Consider the following 24,069-nt stretch of genomic DNA (forward strand, 5'->3'; position numbering starts at 1 on the left):
CGTATCAATCTGCATTAACTCAGTGTGCGCTTGTGTGTTTGCAAGCGCGGTCAGACTGGATGCAGGCTAGGATCTGTATTATAACATGTGACAACTGTGGCTCTAAAAGGGGCTTTATGAAATACACTTGATTGACCTGATTGTGAATGTAGACAGCTTGTTATGCTGCCCAGTTGACCCTTCACCCTTGACCTTCCCAGCTTCTCTCCTCTCCACAGCTACTTATTTAAGCTCTCACCGGCCATCTGACTGGCCCTGAGACCTGGTTCAACATGTTGAGCAGGGTCCCTGGCCAAGCATGTTGAGCAGGGTCCCTGGCCAAGCACGTTGAGCGGGGTCCCTGGCCAAGCACGTTGAGAAGGGTCCCTGGCCAAGCACGTTGAGCAGGGTCCCTGGTCAAGCACGTTGAGCGGGGTCCCTGGCCAAGCACGTTGACCGGGGTCCCTGGCCATTCGGTGATGTCAATCAATAAGCTAAATAGAAGAAAGGACGTCCCTCCATCTGTACGGAGAGCAGACATGGACCACGTTCAGTCAAACCTTTAGAAAGATGTGGAAAGAAGTTTGATGATGTGATTCCTTATTTAACATGGCAGAGAGGGATGTTTGTTCATGAATGGTTATTTCTATCAATAACTTGGCCCTGGTTTGCTCTGAGTACAGTTCAAGAGTGCTCCTCCTGATGGAATACTGTCTTCATACCCTTGAAACCAGAGAGAGGGACAGAAGGAGACAGAGGAAGAGTCCAGGAGAAATGGACAGAAGGAGACAGAGGAAGAGTCCAGGAGAGATGGACAGAAGGAGACAGAGGAAGAGTCCAGGAGAGAGGGACAGAAGGAGACAGAGGAAGAGTCCAGGAGAGAGGAACCGAAGGAGACAGAGGAAGAGTCCAGGAGAGATGGACCGTAGGAGACAAATAGAGGGGGGAAGAGGAGGAAGAACATTCCCGTCCTGTTTTTCCTCCTCCTCCATCTCTTCACCTCTCCCCTCTCCACGGTTTCATATCACCCCCTCCCTCTCGTCTCTGCAACACTCTATCCAATATAAAACCCACTTCTCTAAAATCACTACTTGTGAATTATTTATACAACAATAATGCATTCCGGTTTGGAATGCAGGTTTGGATATGTAAATGCAATTTGTTTCAAATAAATGTTTAACTGGACTGGAAATAATGTAATATTGATTATTTGAAGTGTTTCTACAACAGCGCGTCTTTCTTAAAGCCCTGTTTAGTGTGAGCCTGATAAACTGCCCAGACAGACGCAGTCTAAACATTTAAACACAACTGGAAAACCAGACAGACCCTTTCCTCGCCTGTTATGTATCTGACTACGCCCCCCTTCTATCTTCACCCTCCCCATCTCTCTCCCCCTTCCCCATCTCTCTCCCCCTTCCCCATCTCTCTCCCCCTTCCCCATCTCTCTCCCCCCTCCCCTCCCTTTCTCTGTGTACTTTTATGTCAGTATATAATCAGCTGTTTGACTCAGCAGTGTTCTCTCCACAGATGTAGGCTCTCATCCTCGGAAGTGTGGCAGCACTGTTGTTGCTTAGGAACCAGGTAGCACCTGGTAAGTGCTTTTCCTGTGAGAATCCCACTGTACACACACACACACACACATACACACACACATACACGCGCACACGCACACACGTGAGCATTTACCCACTTACACACAAAACCTCTCGCTAAGAGCCATAACCCTTCAATCAGGTGTCCTAAGTGAAACTAGGTCATTCTCCCTCTTAGCCTCCGAAACCCAATCTCCTCAAAACCAATCTTCTCTCTCCTCCTCTCTCCTTTTTTTCATCTTGCTCCTCTCTCCTCCTCCTCTCCTCCCTTCTTCGTCACTCAAACTCTACAGGATCTCATACGGCAACAACTATTCAAACCCCACAACAGGCCACTATTGAGGCCAATTCTTATTGTGGCAAGGATCACACAGGTGGATGTCACCTGGAGCCTGACCTACACAGACGCCCTGCCATCCCATACACGAGCAAGCCAGGACATGACTTGTACACATCACTGTAATTCAAACCCAACCCTGTATTACATGACCTGTACACATCACTGTAATTCAAACCCAACCCTGTATTACATGACCTGTACACATCACTGTAATTCAAACCCAACCCTGTATTACATGACCTGTACACATCACTGTAATTCATCACTGTAATTCAAACCCAACCCTGTATTACATGACCTGTACACATCACTGTAATTCAAACCCAACCCTGTATTACATGACCTGTACACATCACTGTAATTCAAACCCAACCCTGTATTACATGACCTGTACACATTACTGTAATTCAAACCCAATCCTGTATTACACCACCTGTACACATCACTGTAATTCATCACTGTAATTCAAACCCAACCCTGTATTACATGACCTGTACACATCACTGTAATTCAAACCCAATCCTGTATTACACCACCTGTACACATCACTGTAATTCATCACTGTAATTCAAACCCAACCCTGTATTACATGACCTGTACACATCACTGTAATTCAAACCCAATCCTGTATTACACCACCTGTACACATCACTGTAATTCATCACTGTAATTCAAACCCAACCCTGTATTACATGACCTGTACACATCACTGTAAATCAAACCCAACCCTGTATTACATGACCTGTACACATCACTGTAATTCAAACCCAACCCTGTATTACATGACCTGTACACATCATTGTAATTCAAACCCAATCCTGTATTACACCACCTGTACACATCACTGTAATTCATCATTGTAATTCAAACCCAACCCTGTATTACATGACCTGTACACATCACTGTAATTCAAACCCAATCCTGTATTACACCACCTGTACACATCACTGTAATTCATCACTGTAATTCAAACCCAAACCTGTATTACATGACCTGTACACATCACTGTAATTCAAACCCAATCCTGTATTACACCACCTGTACACATCACTGTAATTCATCACTGTAATTCAAACCCAACCCTGTATTACATGACCTGTACACATCACTGTAAATCAAACCCAACCCTGTATTACATGACCTGTACACATCACTGTAATTCAAACCCAACCCTGTATTACATGACCTGTACACATCACTGTAATTCAAACCCAATCCTGTATTACACCACCTGTACACATCACTGTAATTCATCATTGTAATTCAAACCCAACCCTGTATTACATGACCTGTACACATCACTGTAATTCAAACCCAATCCTGTATTACACCACCTGTACACATCACTGTAATTCATCACTGTAATTCAAACCCAAACCTGTATTACATGACCTGTACACATCACTGTAATTCAAACCCAATCCTGTATTACACCACCTGTACACATCACTGTAATTCATCACTGTAATTCAAACCCAACCCTGTATTACATGACCTGTACACATCACTGTAATTCAAACCCAACCCTGTATTACATGACCTGTACACATCACTGTAATTCAAACCCAACCCTGTATTACATGACCTGTACACATCACTGTAATTCAAACCCAACCCTGTATTACATGACATGTACACATCACTGTAATTCAAACCCAACCCTGTATTACATGACCTGTACACATCACTGTAATTCAAACCAACCCAACCCTGTATTACATGACCTGTACACATCACTGTAATTCAAACCCAACCCTGTATTACATGACCTGTACACATTACTGTAATTCATCACTGTAATTCAAACCCAACCCTGTATTACATGACCTGTACACATCACTGTAATTCAAACCCAACCCTGTATTACATGATGACACAGTCACAGTGGACGCCTCGCTTTCAATGGGACTGAGAGACGTTGCCCTTTAAATAATTCTGTTGAAGTGTCTCAGGCTGGATGTAAAAGTTTGCAGATGGGAAAGGGTTGGTTGAGGAGGCGGGGTCGCCGTAATCATTAAGAACTGCTTAAATGTGTCTTTATCTTCTGCCACCTCTGTCCCCATGCAATTTGAGCGTCTAGTCCTTAATGTGGGTCTTGGTAATAATAGTCAGCCAATGCCAGAAGGGATTAATCAGCCTCCTTCTGCCTTTTATCCTCTTTGTGCTTTTAGCAAAACTATCTTACTTGCTTTCTAATTATGCATACCTCAAAATGTTTCATAATGGGTGATCACAACCTGGATGGATTTATGTTTTCGGTTGAAAGGTATTCTTACTGAGCTAATTCTCACTTAGCTGATTACTAGATCAACATTGCCCAAACTTTAAACATTCTCAAATCCTCTTACAGATAATGTTCATAACAAAGCCCCTTCATACCTGTGCATACATCAAATGTAATATTTGTAATGAGCTCTACCAGCATTGTCCAATTGCCTAAATAAGAGAAGAAACTACACATTATTTCATTGAGACATTCCAGGAATTTTAATGAGCAGCATTTCCTGTCTGACCTGTGGTCTATATCTGACTCAGATCAGGCCCTAAATTGTTTTACTTTCTTGTTTGTGTGTCTTTGAAGATAAGCTCAGTACAACCAACTCAGACTGTAGGACATATTTCACCCATGGATCATGTATGAATTATCTGAGAATGTATGGAAAACACGTCTAACTGGCAATCCTTCAGAAATGTGAGAAATGTCTCTGGCTAGAAAAGATAAACCAACATACTTCAGGAAGAAGGTAACTGAGAGTGGTGTGGGAAATGCCAGTGGTAACAGCCAGTTTCTGGGAAATGGTCAGGTCTTTATAAAACATAATGACAGACCCTGGTCCTATAACAGCAGGGTTATGACAGCCCCTGGTCCTATAACAGCAGGGTTATGACAGCCCCTGGTCCTATAACAGCAGGGTTATGACAGCCCCTGGTCCAATAACAGCAGGGTTATGACAGCCCCTGGTCCTATAACAGCAGGGTTATGACAGCCCCTGGTCCTATAACAGCAGGGTTATGACAGCCCCTGGTCCTATAACAGCAGGGTTATGACAGCCCCTGGTCCAATAACAGCAGGGTTATGACAGCCCCTGGTCCTATAACAGCAGGGTTATGACAGCCCCTGGTCCTATAACAGCAGGGTTATGACTTCCCCTGGTCCAATAGCAGCAGGGTTATGACTGTCCCTGGTCCTATAACAGCAGAGTTATGACAGCCCCTGATCCTATAACAGCAGGTTATGACAGCCCCTGATCCTATAACAGCAGGTTATGACAGACCCTGGTCCAATAACAGCAGGTTATCAACTTTTTATAGAGTATAGAGTACAGATGTGTTTAGAGTACAGATGTGTTTAGAGTACAGATGTGTTTAGAGTACAGATGTGTATAGAGTACAGATATGTTTAGAGTACAGATGTGTTTAGAGTACAGATGTGTATAGAGTACAGATGTGTTTAGAGTACTGATGTGTTTACAGTACAGATGTGTTTAGAGTACAGATGTGTTTAGAGTACAGATGTGTATAGAGTACAGATGTGTTTACAGTACTGATGTGTTTACAGTACAGATGTGTTTAGAGTACAGATATGTTTAGAGTACAGATGTGTTTAGAGTACAGATGTGTATAGAGTACAGATGTGTATAGAGTACAGATGTGTTTAGAGTACTGATGTGTTTAGAGTACAGATGTGTTTAGAGTACAGATGTGTATAGAGTACAGATGTGTTTAGAGTACTGATGTGTTTACAGTACAGATGTGTATAGAGTACAGATATGTTTAGAGTACAGATGTGTTTAGAGTACAGATGTGTATAGAGTACAGATGTGTTTAGAGTACTGATGTGTTTAGAGTACAGATGTGTTTACAGTACAGATGTGTTTAGAGTACAGATGTGTTTAGAGTACACATGTGTTTAGAGTACAGATGTGTTTAGAGTACAGATGTGTTTACAGTACAGATGTGTTTAGAGTACAGATGTGTTTAAAGTACAGATGTGTTTAGAGTATAGATGTGTTTAGAGTACAGATGTGTTTACAGTACAGATGTGTTTAGAGTACAGATGTGAATACGTCATATAGACAGACCAATGCTGATCCAGGACATTAGTGTCCCACCCTGGTGCAGGGGGAGCACATGAACAGGTCTCCACACCAGAAATAACTGTTAAAAATGTGTGTTAAATCTTCAGAGAAACATAGTGCAGCACCAGTGAACAAGACTGGGTCAAGTTGATCAACCCTGGCAGTTTTGTTCATGTCTACAGCTAGTAAGGAATGAAGGACAAAAGACTGACTAGAAACCCTTGACACGAATGTCACATGTATTCCACTGTAGTTTAGCAGATGTACAACAACCTTCTCTGTCATGTATTCCACTGTAGTTAAGCAGATGTACAACCAACTTCTCTGTCATGTATTCCACTGTAGTTAAGCAGATGTACAACCAACTTCTCTGCCAGTTCTGGACCAAGGTGATAAAAAAAAAAGATGATTACCGATACACAGGGGAAGATGAAAAAACTGCCAGAACAATAAGTATTGTACTGTCAATAAACCCAAAACAACAGTCCTGTCTATATTACCATGACAACAGCTCTGCCCTGGTCATATCACCATGACAACACTGCTCTGCTAGCTGGTTGATGTGGGGTTTTCTTCACTGTCAGTCATTCAGTCTGTCACCAGATACCCTTCTATGTATTTAAGTATGTAAGAGTGGATATATGTATGTACAGTAGGTATAAGAAGTCTACACACCGCTGTTAAAATGACAGGTTCTTGTGATGTAAAAGAATGAGACAAAGATAAATTATGTCAGAACCTTTTCCACCTTTAATGTGACTTATAACGTGAACAATTCAATTGAAAATAAACAGAAATCTTTGAGTGGGAAAAAATAAAAATAAAAAACTCACAATAACCTGGTTGCATAAGTATGCATACCCTTAAACTAATACTTTAGTTGAAGCACCTTTTGATTTTATTACAGCACTCAGTCTTTTTGGGTAGGAGTCTATTAGCATGGCACATCTTGACGTGGCAATATTTGCCCACTCTTCTTTGCAAAAGCGCTCCAAATCTGTCAGATTGTGAGGACATCTCCTGTGCAAAGCCCTCTTCAGATCACCCCACAAATGTTCAATTGGATTCAGGTCTGGGCTCTGGCTGGGCCATTCCAAAACGTTAATCTTCTTCTGGTGAACCCATGCTTTTGTGGATTTGGATGTGTGCTTTGGGTCGTTGTTGTGCTGAAAGGTGAACTTCCTCTTCATCTTCAGTTTTCTAACGGACGCCTGAAGGTTTTGTGCCAAAATTGCCTGGTATTTGGAACTGTTCATAATTCCCTCCACCCTGACTAAGGCCCCGGTTCCAACTGAAGAAAAAAAAAAACAGCCCCAAAGCATGATGCTTCACTGTGGGTATGGTGTTCTTTGGGTGATGTGCAGTGTTGTTTTTGCGCCAAACATACCTTTTGGAATTATGGCCAAAAAGTTCAACCGTGGTTTCATCAGACCATAACACATTTTCCCACTTGCTTTTGGGAGACTTGATGTTTGTTTTTGCAAACTTCAGCCGGGCTTTGATGTTTTTCTTTGTAAGAAAAGGCTTCCATCTTGCCACCCTACCCCATAGCCCATTCATATGAAGAATACGGGAGATTGTTTGTCACATGTAGCACACAGCAAGTACTTGCCAGAAATTCCTGCAGTTCCTTTAATGTTGCTGTAGCCTGAAGCCTCCCTGACCAGTTTTCTCCTCGTCTTTTCATCAATTTTGGAGGGACGTCCAGTTCTTGGTAATGTCGCTGTTGTGCCATATTTTCTCCACTTGATGATGACTGTCTTCATTGTGTTCCATGGTATATCTTATGCTTTGGAAATTATTTTGTTCCCTTCTCCTGACTGATATTTTTCAACAATGAGATCCCTCTGATACTTTGGAAGCTCTCTGTGGACCATGACTTTTGCTCTGAGATGCAACTAAGAAAACGTCAGGAAAATCCTACAAGAACAGCTGAAATGTATTTGTGATTAATCAGAGTCACTTCAAATGATGGCAGGTGTGGAATGACTTCTATTTAACATGAGTTTGAATGTGATTGGTTAATTCTGAACACAGCCACATCCCCAGATATAAGAGGGTGTGCATACTTATGCAACCAGGTAATTGTAAGGTTTTTATTTTTCATTTTTCGCCCTCGAAGATTTCAGTTTGTTTTTTAATTGAATTGTTCACATTATAGGTCACATTAAAAGTGGAAAAAGTTCTGACATGATTTATCTTTGTCTCATTCTTCTACAACACAAAAATCTGGTATTTTAACAGGGGTGTGTAGACTTTTTATATCCACTGTAAGAATATACAGTGCCTTCAGAAATAATTCAGAAAATATTAAACTTAACTTATAATTGATAACATTTTTGTTTGCCATCAGTCTACACTCAACAACCTGTAATTACATAGCGAAAACAATTTTTTTGATACGTTTTGATACATAGAAAATAGATTAATAAAATAAAAAGATTAAGTCCATAACAAAATATGTTAAAAGTGAAGGGGTCAGAATATTTTCTGAAGGCAATGTATGTACAGTATGTAATTACATAATTACATTTCTGCTCATACATTTCACTGTAGCAATCACCAATGGCAAAATCAAGAAAATAATAGTTGTGAGCAAAAATACTGTATATTAAAAATATTTGTAATGCACATTATTCACCTTTCTCTGTAAATGTTTTAGTGGAGCTATACGCCATATAAATGAACAGGGCACATAGAAAGCGTCAGAAGTGTTCATTATCAATGTTGATAAACTATGCTATTCACATTCTTTACATTCACCATAAAATGGAACATCCGCCGTTCCAAAACAAACAAGTTCTCAGGAAATGCAGACCGCCCATTTCAAATGCCTTACGCCAGCTTTTTCATGGACAGAGATACAAAAAATACATTTGAAAGAAAGAATTTGAACTGAAGATGCAATAACTTTCATGGGTTGCTAATATGACTAAGTAATGCTTTTGGTTTCAAGACAATTACATATTTTTGGGAGAAAACCTTTAGAATAGAAGACTGTATATAATATACACCCCCAACATTTAAGATCAAATTATTCCAGAACGACTTTATCTCTCTCCCTCCAATGAGAACACTGGCCCTCTAACAATGACCTTCGGACAACCTGACATCTGTGTGTTTTCTATTTGTGTGTATGTTGAGCTACTGGATACCTGAAGTGTAAATCGATGGACGCTCAGTTTTCCAATTCACCTCCGTGTCTCTTGGTTTCTGGTTTATAACCCAACATTTACGGATAAATCCGCTTTTACAGAACTCAATTTCCCTCAACAGACACACATGCCCACACACACAGCTCCACCCCACAACGCTGAATCAATATTGCCTAGGCCCTCCCTCTAAATCAGCCACATACAAGACCTTCCAATCTGAATGTGATGTTTCTACAGGGGGTCTATGTACCCTGTGAAAGTAAATTATGGCTTGATGATTAATTTTAGGTATTAACAGTTAACATTCAGCAAAAGCTAAATAAACAAATAATAATAAATAAATACATCTTTTTTTGGGGACCGTAACCCCCTACGCTGATTGAGTCAACAGCCATATTCCATCCCGGTACTCAACACCAGAGTGAATAGTGAACTACATGTTTGCCTACAACCCAGGAACTCACTCATGCCCTGTTTCCAGTGAACTCTTATTTTATAAATCCACAAATCAGGAATAATTTATTAATTTATTTTATTTTACTGAAAGCAAATGATGACACCCAAATTTGATATTTCTGTCAAAAGATATTAACAGCCAGTTCCAAAAACGTCGTCGAGATGTAGTGACAGACCACTTTTATATTTACTTATATAAAGCAAGCAAATAAAGCCACTTACATTTAAATGAATAATAATTCCAGAACAACATCATTATGTTGGCTATTATGTATCAATCTGTGATCATTGATTGGATATGTGATCATAGCATTGCTTTGTCAATGTAATTCAGGACGTGGAAACATTTCATGCCAATACAAGCCTTTTAAAATTGAAATCAGAGAGGGAGTGAAAAGGCAGGGGGAGAGAGAAAGAGACATAAAAGCAGAAAGAAAGATATAAAAATGTAGGCAGATAATGTACACGAGTGTGTTTGTATGAAAGTGCTTTGAGAAAGAGCGATTAAAAAGACTGAGCTGTTCCCCAACAGACACAGAGATACTCCATGGTAAAATGCAAGAGACAGTGAACATGGAGAAGGATCACTACATGCATGCTGCAGTACCACCTCCCAATTAGAGGGTCTCTGGCAGAGAACTACCAGCCAGAACACAGCACACATACTTCAACACTCATCTGTGTATGTCTGCTCTTTTGTCAGTCTGTGGCGTTAGTTTTGGGGTTCAGTCTGCCACCTGCTGTACCTAGAGAACACTGCTACACTTCCTCTCCCCGGTCTCTTCCCCTCCACTCAGACGGTGTTGTGGCATAATCTCCGCATGACAAAGAACAGACTGATCACTGATTCTGAGTCGTCATCAACAAGGGTAACCATGGCAACAGCCGCTGGAAAAAATACCCTTAAAAGAGCCCTGAAATTCTATTTCCACATAGTAAAATTTTACAATGTCCTTTATAATTCACTTTAGCAACTCGATCTTGTCCTCCATAACTCTACCTGCTCTATAACAATTCTATTGATATCCCTGTCCTCTATACCATTTCTATCTATAGACTACACTGTCCTCTATACCATTTCTATCTATAGACTACACTGTCCTCTATAACTTTTCTATCTATAGACTACACTGTCCTATACAACTTTTCTATCTATAGACTACACTGTCCTCTATAATGTTACTATCTATAGACTACACTGTCCTCTATAGACTACACTGTCTTCTATAACTTCTCTACTATAGACTATACTGTCCTCTATAACTTTTCTACTATAAACTACACTGTCCTCTATAACATTTCTACTATAGACTACACTGTCCTCTATAACTTTTCTACTATAGACTACACTGTCCTCTATAACTTTTCTACTATAGACTACACTGTCCTCTATAACTTTTCTACTATAGACTACACTGTCCTCTATAACATTTCTACTATAGACAACACTGTCCTATACAATGTCTATATGAAGAAATCTCTGACTTCTATAAGAATAAGATATGTCTTCTATAACAACAAGATCTTTCCTCTGTCCGCTGTGGGTCTTTATAAACTGTCCTCCACAACATTTCTTCCTAGTCACAGTGACTACTGTTTTGGAAAGGAGGCCTTACTATGTGCTAAAATATATGTCTTAAAAATGTTTTCCATTTTGGATTCTACCAGAATTTAATATGTATTTCTTCATGATGATTTATTTTCTCTTTGAACAATTTGACAAAAATGTAAGGTTAGATTTCTTATTATGGGTCAAGATCAATCGGATAAACTTGTCTTGTGTTTGAAAGACAAAGATAATATCAGTTTTCACCAAAACACACTCACACACACACACACACACACACAAACACACACACAAACACACATATCCAGTATTCTCGTTAGTTCCACATCATCGCTCTAAATGGCAGCCTGAGGATAGACACAAATCCGGCTGTTGGAATTAATCCTCTAGCACACACACTAATCCCAACACACACAAACACACACTAATCCCAACACACACAAACACACACGTAGGCACACGTACACAGAGTTGAGTACTTCATTTAAAGCTACAAATAACATTACATCAATAAAGGGATTTAAACGTTCCCACGGTTGTTGACATCGAGACACTTAAAGTGATACTTCTGGATTTTGCAATGTTTCCAAATTTGCGAGAGTCAGCAGGGAAGAGCTACTAATTTAGCCGGAATTAGCAGCATGATGTTTTTGGTCAAACTCAACAATACAAGATTTTCCCTATAATTATTATCTATAACATGATGCCATGCTTGAAAATTAGGAGGCAGTGGTGATTTGTTATTTGTGATTTGCTGATGTTTTGAACTCAAGGATTTGTAATTACGCAAATAATTCTGTTGGCCCCTTCGCAGTATTACATTAGGTATCTGTTGCATGTTTTGTGATATTTTTACCCTGCAAATATGCATGCCTCTTTTCAATGATTAATCTGACGCCTGGTTTGTATAGTTCAATCTATAAAAGAAATTCAACAATTGAAAGAGTGATACACATAAATCATGAGTATGGGTGAATTCACCAAATAGGTGAATTGTTACAACAACATTTTGCAATCAAATCAACCCTTCCCAGTCACTTCCTGTACCCTAGATGTTTGGATCGCACTTTAGCGTGCACCTGAAATAATTGCAGGGTGAGAATTTATCATGAAACACAGTCATCCCACTATTACTGTAATGTATGTAGGATATATTATGGATTTATTTTCTGATATTTCAGTGCAAACATTCTACATGCTGCTCCTTTCAGATGGTGTATGACTGTTATTACAGTTCACTGTAACTGCACTGTGCGCTGTAGCCTGGGGACCTGCTTGTAAATACAGTTCACTGTAACTGCACTGTACGCTGTAGCCTGGGGACCTGCTTGTAAATACAGTTCACTGTAAATGCACTGTGCGCTTTAGCCTGGGGACCTGCTTGTAAATACAGTTCACTGTAAATGCACTGTGCGCTGTAGCCTGGGGACCAGATTGTAAATACAGTTTACCGTAACTTCACGATGCATTGTAGCCTGGGTACCAGATTGTAAATACAGTTCACTGTAACTGCACTGTGCGCTGTAGCCTGGAGACGAGATTATAGATTCACAGACATCGTATATAAATAATGAACAAATTATGCAGTGTAGTCTTTTATTTATAAAAGTGTAAGGCATTACTATGTACTGTCCCCTCACAATGATATGTTTCATGTGGCAATTCATTTATAATTAATTTTAAAGTGTTTTGAAGAGGTCTAAACCTAACTCTTATGAAGACATGTTCCATACAACCATTCATTTATAATTCAAAATAAAGTGGTTAGAAGAGGTCTAACCCTAACCCATATGAAGATATGTTTGTTAATACCATTCACTTGTAATACATTTTCAAGAGCTTTTTAAGGCTTCAAAAAGCACCTCATCCACACAAACAGGGCGCCGATAACGGCAGAGCATTATGTGTTGCTATGTTTGCTCTGTTTGTTAAGCTGTGTAGCTCTGTTAAACCGTGTTGCTTTGTTAAACCGTGTAGCTCTGTTAAACCATGTTGCTTTGTTAAACTGTGTTGCTGTAAAACTGTGTTTATTTTTTTAAGGTGTGTTTCTCTGTTTGTTAATCTGTGTTGCTCTGTTGTTAATCTGTCTTGCTCAATTTGTTGACCTGTCAAATGCATTTAATAGAGTAGATCGCTCAATAATTTTTTTTAAAGCTGTCTTCATTGGGCCTGGCCAAGGACACTTGCATTTCCTTAGTGACAGAACACAGGATATTGTAGCTGATGGAATTAAATCCATTTTTTGTGGTACACAAAGGGGTTCCACAGGGTTACATTTTGGGTCCTATGTTGTTCACTCTATATATTAATGAATTATGTAACTCTACAATATTGTGCATTTTGTGTGTATGCTGACAACACAGTACTATACGCTACCCTCTCTTGAACAAGCTGTTGCACACTGTTACATAACTTACGGATCATAGGTTGGTGGTAGGTTGGTAGTAGGATGGTAGTAGGTTGGTAGTAGGATGGTAGTAGGTTGGTAGTAGGATGGTAGTAGGTTGGTAGTAAGGTACTAAATACAAATAAAACCAAGCATATGCTTTTTTTTGGTCACAGACCCTTGCTTTGGATGAACCTAGAATGACTACCCTGAATGGTTCTTTAATGGACGGACTTGCTTCTTACAAACGCTGCGTCTTTTTTTAACAGAAACTTTGTTGGAAGAATAGCAGTTACCAAACGCACTCAAGGCTGGATGGTGCTGGAGAGACAAGCCTGTTCAGAAATGAAGAGTTTTTCCCCACACACACGGAATGCCATTCAGACTGATCTTAAGTTCAATGTTTTAGTGCCTATAAAACATTTAACATTTCTTATAAACAATTTTTGAACAGTACATTTTGATTGTGATGTGTTGTTCTTGTTGTAATACAGGTTTCAGCAGTGAAAGAGACCTCAGTCTCAGTTGACTTGTCTCTATAAATAAAGGTAAATGACTTAAAGGAATGTATAACCTTGCTGGGGTCATAGGCCCCTCATGCAGATGTCCTCCACATGGAAAGACAGACAGACGTCAGGACCTTCATCTGTAACCCAGGGTGTCTCCGTGTGAAACCGGTGGTTGCTATGTAACAGTCCCACAGACGGCACACTTCCCAAATTCAAACATCTCTGTGGTCCTGCCCTCACAACAACACAGTCTCACACACAGACTCTTAACAGGGAGATGACTGAAAATACCCTGGGCTTGTATTCTTCCTGAGAAACGACAAAGGTTTGTGTGTTGCGTGTATTTCCTTGTTCTATATTCATGTTTGTGTGTATCAATTTTGTATATCAATACGCGTGTGCGTATACACATTGTTTTATCATGTGTGTGTATATGCGTGTTGAATAGGCATGTGTGTGTGTGTGTGTGTGTGTGTCTCAGCATAAGACAGAATCTCTGTCTCCGTGGTGATACAACCCGTGAACTGCAATATGCTGCTACACCATGAACCCACGCCAAACCTAGTGACTCACACACACACTCACACACATGTCTGTGTGTGCATGCAAATGTGTGTGTCAGTGTGTGTGCCTGTGGGTGTGCATGTGTGTGTGTTCTTTCATTACCCGGGATGCATACATTTAAAAACAGATACAGATAAAGCTGACTGTCTATTGGACAAAAAACTGGATCCTCCCTGTCTACTGGACAAAAAAATTGATCTTCCCTGTCTACTGGACAAAATACGGCATCCTCCCTGTCTATTGGTCAAAATACAGCATCCTCCCTGTCTATTGGTCAAAAGACAGCATCCTCCCTGTCTATTGGTCAAAAGACAGCATCCTCCCTGTCTATTGGTCAAAATACAGCATCCTCCCTGTCTATTGGTCAAAAGACAGCATCCTCCCTGTCTATTTGGCACTACTTCCTGTTTGGTTGCCTACTAATGTTTCTGATACCTTCTATTCAAATAAAACATTTTGCAACTAAACATGGTGTTTTCCAGGATAAAGGCACCCCTTATCTACACAACCCTGTAGAAGAATGACTAATCAATTCAGAGTTAATCACCTGTGACAGACTAATCTGTCTTTCAGTGAATGTCCAACCCTGACAACGGCCTGATGACAACAGGAAACGGTCAGCAAATCACTTACCTATCAATTAATTGATTAATTCATAATTCACATTATAATAAATGGTGTTAAGCAGATATGTAATTCAAAGCAACTTTTTTGTATGGGAGGTCTCAGCAGGAATGAGAGGTCTCAGCATCAGCATCGGCTGTAATATTGAGGAATAACAATGTGGTGTAAAAGCGAGGTGAAACAGCGAGGTGATATTGAGGTGTAACAGTGAAGTGACACAGTGTGGTGACACAGTGAGTTGAAACAGTCGGGTCTAACAGTGAGTTCAAACAGAGGGGTAACACAGTGAAGTGTAACAGTCAAGTGTATTGGTGAAATTTAACAATGAGATGACACAGTGAGATGACACAGTGTGGTGACACAGTGAGATGACACAGTGATGTGAAACAGTGAGATGACACAGTGATGTGAAACAGTGAGATGACACAGTGATGTGACACAGTGAGATGACACAGTGATGTGAAACAGTGAGATGACACAGTGATGTGAAACAGTGAGATGACACAGTGATGTGACACAGTGAGATGACACAGTGATGTGAAACAGTGAGATGACACAGTGATGTGAAACAGTGAGATGACACAGTGATGTGACACAGTGAGATGACACAGTGATGTGAAACAGTGAGATGACAGTGTGGTGAGACAGTGAGATGACACAGTGTGGTGACACAGTGGTTTGAATCCTGAATGGTTGACATCTGTCATAGATGGAATAAAGCATGAGGTGGTGGAGAATTTAGGCAATATACCACAGCTAAAATCTGTTCTTAGGCACCATGAAGCATCGCAAAGTGATCCGTAGTAAGAGCAAAAGGCATCTCTGGAATGTGTGATGTACTGCCATCATACCATGGCTGTGCATTGTGTGAACAGCTCTTGGCTGTGGTATATTGGCCATATACCACAAGCCCTGAGCCTTATTGCCTACGCATAGTATGAGAGGCTTGGACATGTCCCTCCGTGTGTGTCCATGTGTGTGTGTGTGTGTGTGTGTGTGTGTGTGTGTGTGTGTGTGTGTCGGTCAGGGGCGCGGTGTAATGTTGAACAGAAGTTCTAATCCTCTTTAACAGGTGATGACAGCTGGACAACTCCGAGGTGTTTGATGACAGGAGCATGAATGTGGTGTGTGTGTGTGTGTGTGTGTGTGTTTGTTACTCTAAATGACAGTTAATTTACCATTGGTTATAATATTTACACTTGCTAGCTGAGACCACCTACCTGGGAATTAACACTGCTTACAATTTGGCTTCAGCTCAGCTTGAGTGAGGCACACACACTCACACGCCACACACACACACACCATACACAATCCAGCATATTATCAAGCATGCAGGAATGTAGAAAAAACATCTGACACCATAGCTATGGATAGTTCATCGCAGACCAGTTCAGACCCAGACTAAATCAGGCCAGACAAAAGAGGAACAATTCAGACACAGACCAAACCAGACCATACCAGACCAGTCCAGACCAAAGCAGACCAGACAACACCAGTTCAAACCAGACCATTACCAGATCAATACAGATCAATTTTTTAGATCCAACAAGGCCGATCCCAACAACAATTACTAGCATAGCAAAAAAAAGACAATATCTGATTGTTCTGCAAATATTTTTTTTTTAATTATTAAATAATTATAATGAATGAACAATCAGCACTTTTAAAGTAATTCCTTAATATATTAATTTCGATAAAATAGATTGTATGTTTTGACAGTTAAAATGACCAATGATCCGTATTGGTGCATAAAAATTAATACATATCCAGTTTACTAACCAGAAAGCACTTCCTGGATTCACAGGGTCCAGAGAGAAGAATATATAATGGGCAACAAATTGCTGCACTCATGGCATTTCCCACATATTTACCGCTACACTAAAATGAAGACTAATCGAGTGCACTTGGCAAACCAACAGCGTACTTATGCCTAATCAAGCCGAATTTGCGCAAGTACTGCTCGGCATTCATGTGCTTGTGCACTGGTCACAAGCACTGAATCCCGGCTTTTCGGGTCCAAAACTATATGCTATCACAATATTACTATTTCCCCTTGATCGTTTTCACTGCTATGATGAGTAAATGTGATTAATTCCATCCTTCTCAGCTTACCTGCACCACAGTGTATACACTGCATTAATCTTAAAACAGTTGTTGGCAGACCGTGTAAGTGGAGCATAGTGTAGTATAGTGGTTAGAGAAGCAGGCCTGCGAACTATAGGTCCTGAGTTTGTATCTCCTTGCAGGCGAAGCAAGGTATGCATTTCCTCATTCCGTATAAATTAAAACTTCGCTGGCTAAAACCTCCAGTGACTACATTATAGTAAGACGGAAATTAAACCGTTTATTTCTGGTGGAGTTTTGTAGTACGCATCCGTGCAAGCGTTTTGGGTCAGGACAGACAAACACATTTGCTGGCTACAACATAGGCTACAGAAGTTACATTACAGTGAGCCTTAACTAAAACTGTATACGGTTATATTACAACTGTTTCTGGCATGGAAAAGTTCTTCTTCAGTTTCTCTAGCAATTACTCAATTCTTATGATTATTCCTAAGAAGTAAGTAGATACCAGTAAGCCTATTACTGGCTAATAAGCTGTTCAAACGGCCAGTGGCAAAAGATAACAGTTCATAATCACTATTTGTGGTGGAGGTAAACTTAGTAAGAAACGTTAGTCAGTTTAACTGTATCAATATCATTCACGAATGGCCAATTAGCTATTAAAACAGCCAGTGGCAAAAGTGGATTTGTTCATACATACAAGATGCTACACTGACACACGTAGAGTTCTGTGGTGTAGTGGTTAGTGACACAGCCTATCACGTGAGGGACCCGGGTTCGAATCTCATCTCAAGAGGGCAATGTTTCTATTGTGGTCCGGCTGAACTAGGCTTGCCTGGTTTCTTGTTTTACACAAGCAGCCATTTGACATAGCGGTGATTTGGTGATAAAATAACTCAAATGTACATATACATACACCTGAATTCAATGGAAATTCTCTGAATCATTGAACTCCGTTACTGGTTCCACACATTGGACAGATGCAGGCAAGTTACCAAACTACATTGTCATGTTCAGAGGACTGACATTTCCAGCAAATCATTCTTCCCCATAACAAAAAACGAATACCCAAAAAAGTGTGACCGAACGTTCTGTGCACGCCACAGATGCAGGGTTCTGTCACATGACATCACGTATCACTGGAAGACTTCTGACACGGAGTGGGCCTAAAGGAGAACCTCCACAGGCGTGGAAGGAAGCTGAAGTAATTCCACCTCTTAATAACGGTACACCACCCTCTGGTGGCTTTGTTAACTGACGGACAGTTGGGCACAAGTGTTCATTTATCAAAGAACAAGTTAACTTCTTAATGTAGAGAAGGGCCCTCAATTTTAACTGCCCCATGTCAGATGACTGGTGTGTCCCCGTGTGGATCTCACCGTGTGGCTCTCACGTGTGGCTCTCACCGTGTGGATCTCACCGTGTGGCTCTCACCGTGTGGATCTCACCGTGTGGCTCTCACCGTGTGGATCTCACCGTGTGGCTCTCACCGTGTGGATCTCACCGTGTGGATCTCACCGTGTGGCTCTCACCGTGTGGCTCTCACGTGTGGCTCTCACCGTGTGGCTCTCACCGTGTGTCTCTCACATGTGGCTCTCACTGTGTGGCTCTCACTGTGTGGCTCTCACCGTGTGGCTCTCACCGTGTGGCTCTCACATGTGGCTCTCACCGTGTGGATCTCACGTGTGGATCTCACCGTGTGGATCTAACCGTTTGAATCTCACCGTGTGGATCTCACCGTTTGAATCTCACCATGTGGTTGTGTGTTTAATTCCCACAGGGTGAAAATATGAAGGAGCCATTTAAATATTCGCTTCTGAATGTTAGAAACACAGTGTTCCTCAGGGTAGCTGCCTTGGGCTGTTACTTTTCAAATATGTAACAAATGTCTTTTCTTACATGTTAGAATGGTGATGTGTGTGGATGACTTCTCATGAAAGCACATAAACAGTGTGACTCTAAACAAAGAAATACAGTCAGTATACTAGAATAGGAGGGGAAAAATGGTGTTCCTAAATATATCTTCAAGAACTAAACAGGTAGTCTACCTACAGTTCGTTAACACAATCTGCTCGAAAAGTTCACTGTAGGTTTTCATTCAGATCCAAAGAATGGCGTTTCTCTAATAATTATCTAGCACGTCATTTTCTCCCATTTTCAAGATTAATGTACTTAGATATAGTATTACTGATCTGTCAAATTACAGCTTCTCTGAACATAATTCAGACAAGATATAGACTAGCTACAGTGTCAGGTCCTGACTACGGGGTGTCTCAAGGCATCTCTATGTGCCTGAAGGTGATGGTCAGGGCCTGACAACAGAGGTGCCTCTAGGCATCTCTGCGCTGCCGTTTTTGTTCTCCCCAATTAGAGGCAGATACACACTCTAATTGGTGATCCTATTAAGTTGAGTTTGTCCACACCACTGTGTGTGGCTCATTGTTCATGCCATGTGCACGCCAATCTTGGTTGTTTGCGAGCCTTTGTTTGTTGTTTTGGAATAAACCGAATAAAGGAAGGTCGTACTACAGCTCTACACCTTGTGTCTTGCCTACCATCAACCGTGACATACAGACAATCTATAGACAAGATCAATACAGATCAAACCAGATCAAACCAAATCAATACAGATCAATACAGTCCAGTACAGATAAACTAAAAACCAGCTAGTGACTAACTGCAAATGATAATAGACCAACAGAAATCCTCTACATGTAGTGGTTAAGGGCTACAGATGAATAAAGTCCAGCACAGATAAACAACAGACCAGCTACATACCATCTACAGACCAATTATAGATGACCGCAGACCAGTACAGACAATCTAAATGTAAAGGATATGGGTTCCAGACACGTACAGACAATCTACATGTAAAGGATATGGGTTCCAGACCCGTACAGACCATCTACATGTAAAGGATATGGGTTCCAGACCCGTACAGACCATCGACATGTAAAGGATATGGGTTCCAGACCCGTACAGACCATCGACATGTAAAGGATATGGGTTCCAGACCCGTACAGACCATCTACATGTAAAGGATATGGGTTCCAGACCCGTACAGACCATCGACATGTAAAGGATATGGGTTCCAGACCCGTACAGACCATCTACATGTAAAGGATATGGGTTACAGACCCGTACAGACCATCTACATGTAAAGGATATGGGTTCCAGACCCGTACAGACCATCGACATGTAAAGGATATGGGTTACAGACCATGCGTAGACACCAGCTCCGAGGCCGTGTGGTCTGTTTGGCGCAGAAGAAGACGACCGGTTCGAGGCTCGGGTATGGCTGCTGCTCTTCCTCTTCAGACACCAGGTCCCCCGGGTCTGTCACTGTGTCACCTCTCATGTTACCGGAGACACCCCCACCACCGGGACCGGCACCAGGAACTCCCGGGGCCCCTCCGGCACCCCCACCTTCTGGCCGGGGGCTCCAGGTGTTACTGCCTCCCTCCTCCGCGACTCCATCCTCGTCGACAGGGAAGCCGGCGTGGGGGCGGCTGGAGGGGTTGTGATCCTGACGGCACAGGGAGGGGTGCGTGGCATGACCCTGGTGGAACGTCGGTCCTGGGAACCTCACCTCCCCGTCATAGCGCTGCCTCTCATCCCCCTTCTGCAGCTCCTCCTGGGGGGTCACAGTAAGGCTGGGGGTGAGGGGGGGGGCGTAGTGGAAGCGGACTCTCCCATCGCCATCAGTCATGATAGAGAGCCAGGCAGAGCCACCCTGGAGAAGAGTGGAGTGAATAGGAGAGGATGAGAGAACAGTCTAGCAAAGGAAATATTGCTTACATTGCTTTCCTGTTGTTTTAATAAAATGTATATATTAATATTTATTGCCCTTTAAACAACCTTCTGGGCGTGTTCTAGTGTGTATCACTGATGCTGTTATATAAAACCATAAACTACAATGCCGTAACACCGGCCTCTTCTGCAATCACTATGGCTGTGGTGACCCCGGATTCTAAAGTCTGACTTATTGTCTTCGCCCAGTGTCTGAAGTGTACCATTTCACATTTAAGCAATTTAACAGGCGCTCTTATCCCACTTACAGTTAGTGCATTTACCTTACAGCAGGGCGGTAGGAGACACTAACTAACGTGAAGTGCGTTCTCCCTGCCACTTATAACAATGTAAGAGCTTCTAACAACGAGGATGACAGAATGGATAAACTACAGCCACTTCTCCTAACCTCCCCGCTACGCGTACAGTACGACAGACTCTTCCACTGGAGAAATACTGCTTGAAGAGAAAGAGAGATGCGTCTGCTTTCAAGGGTTGTCTTGTTAAGGCTGCATATTATTTCACTGTTGTTTGTTAGTAGTGTCAGTGTTATTTTGCACGAAATAAAGTGTATTTAATAATGATACAATCAGAAGCAGCCGCCCATCAATAATAATCCCATATTTATACGACTCGAGTGTGCTCTTTGTTTCAGTCATGGTTATGATAAAAATCTAGCGAGAAGAAATAGCATCTGACGCCGCCTGCTCTTCTAGAAGCCGTAAACCCTTAATGAACAACTGCCAACATACTAGAGATACCGGCTACTTAGTAAAATGTCAATAATGCCAACAACGAATTAAGAAACATCATTTACACATCATATGGTAATATATAACGCGGTTACTTGTGGTTAGATCAATTTAAAAGTATAGCACAATTATGAAAACCAGAAACGGAAGTATTATTTTGGCAAATCAGCGCTTGGTCAAGAGACAGGGAAATTATTGAAATTGTATTAATTTGATTAGACCTACCTTATCAATACGGAATTACAAGTTCCTTGAAGCATGTCGGGTGACTTGCCGTGTAGCGCGAGAAACAATCCTTCTCTGCAGTCCAGCTTGTGTCACTCTCCTCTCCCCTCGCTCTTCTCTCTTCTTCCCCCTTTAGTTTCTCTCACTGTTTTTTTCGCGTTGTTTTCCAGATGAGGAATAATCCAATGTACAAAAAAAGAAGAAATGTGTTACCGTGGTATTGTCTAGTTACTGGGCGCCTTGTGGGCGTGGGACACACATATATCCATGGTTACAAGTCGGGCGTTCGATCCGCGGAGAGAGTCGCGCGCGTCCATTTCATTCGGAGCTCCGTTACGTTCTGACAGCGCGAACTTCAGCTCCACCGGAGGCTCTGACACGTGACGCCCGGTAGGCCACGCACACACCCACACACACACGCACACACACACACACACACTCACAGTCGGGTTTCCCGCACCAGCAGGACTATCATGCTGGTAACCTGTGTAATGTTGCTGGTATTTTGTATTGTATGCTTATAATACAGACGTACGCTGGGTATTTTTGTCCAACTGCAGGTTTACTAAATATCTACAGCATAAAAGAAATTAGGGCGTTTTCATCCAACTGGGAGACAACATCTTGTTTTCCGCTTCTACTTAGCATCTCCTCTACAAACTTCTAGAGGAACAGTTGAGTGTGTTTAGGAAGATCACTCATCTTCTAGCCAAACATTTAGCGCAAGGTTTTGATGTGTTTAGTTGGACCTCCATTACATTAACAGTTGCAAATGTCTTAGTTACTCTTTCTCAGGCTCCACACAAAACACAAAAATCGTCATTACAGAAGGAAAGCTATACGTTACAATACGAATATTCATCAAAACACTGGAATAAAGTCTACTCATCTACATGATTTAATGTCCATGATATACACGACCATATCCATCATAAAAAGTATGCAAAAGTATTCAACCCCCTGACAAATACTCAAATTTTACTGAATTAGAGATTGTAAATATATATAATATATATATATATATATATATATATATATATATATATATATATATATATATATATATATGTATATATACAGCCCCTGAAAAAAATAAGAAACCACTGCACATTTTTTTTCCTTTCCAAAAAAGTTGAAAAGGAAGGTTTTGAGTGAGGAACAGAAGGGTTAAAATTAAGAGACCACTGCAAATTGAACACTTCTGTTCCTCACTCAAAAAGTTCCATTTCAACTTTTTTGGAAAGGAAAAAAAAAGATGCAGTGTTCTCTTATTTTTTTCAGGAGCTGATATATATATATATATATATATATATATATATATATATATATACAGTGGGGAGGACTGCCGAATTTGCAGTTTTTCCCACTTACAAAGCATGTAGAAGTCTGTCATTTTTATCATAGGTACTTCAACTGTGAGTGACTTTGCATTTTATTGCATGACATAAGTATTTGATTCATCAGAAAAGCAGGTCTGTGAGAGCCGGAATTCTTACTGGTTGGTAGGTGATCAAATACTTATGTCATGCAATAAAATGCTAATTAATTATTTAAAAATCAAACAATGTAATTTTCTGGATTTTTGTTTTAGATTCTGTCTCTCACAGTTGAAGTGTACCTATGAAAAAAATTACAGACCTTTACATGCTTTGTATGTAGGAAAACCTGCAAAATCAGCAGTGTATCAAATACTTGTTCTCCCCACTGTATATACACTCACCTAAAGGATTATTAGGAACACCTGCTCAATTTCTCATTAATGCAAATATCTAATCAACCAATCACATGGCAGTTGCTTCAATGCATTTAGGGGTGTGGTCCTGGTCAAGACAATCTCCTGAACTCCAAACTGAATGTCAGAATGGGAAAGAAAGGTGAAAAACATCCCGTATGCGGCAGTCCTGTGGGCAAAGATGCCTTGTTGATGCTAGAGGTCAGAGGAGAATGGGCCGACTGATTCAAGCTGATAGAAGAGCAACTTTGACTGA

General features: G+C 41.1%; 1 protein-coding gene across 3 annotated transcripts in view; it reads right to left on the bottom strand.

Moving 5' to 3' along the window:
* Nucleotides 1-22,429, bottom strand: part of cacna1ha (calcium channel, voltage-dependent, T type, alpha 1H subunit a) — a 144,499-nt gene extending 122,070 nt beyond the window's left edge. For all 3 annotated transcript variants that reach the window (XM_029123200.2, XM_029123199.2, XM_029123198.2), the window contains exons 1-2: nt 22,082-22,429; nt 20,525-21,048 (exon numbers count right to left, since the gene is read on the bottom strand). In XM_029123200.2, coding sequence (XP_028979033.2) covers nt 20,525-21,024 — 500 coding nt within the window. In that variant the 5' untranslated portion in view covers nt 21,025-21,048; nt 22,082-22,429. The remainder of the gene's footprint in view (nt 1-20,524; nt 21,049-22,081) is intronic.
* Nucleotides 22,430-24,069: the final 1,640 nt, after the last annotated feature.

The sequence above is a fragment of the Esox lucius genome, chromosome 11, assembly GCF_011004845.1.
Source record: "Esox lucius isolate fEsoLuc1 chromosome 11, fEsoLuc1.pri, whole genome shotgun sequence".
Classification (NCBI taxonomy): Eukaryota; Metazoa; Chordata; class Actinopteri; order Esociformes; family Esocidae; genus Esox; species Esox lucius.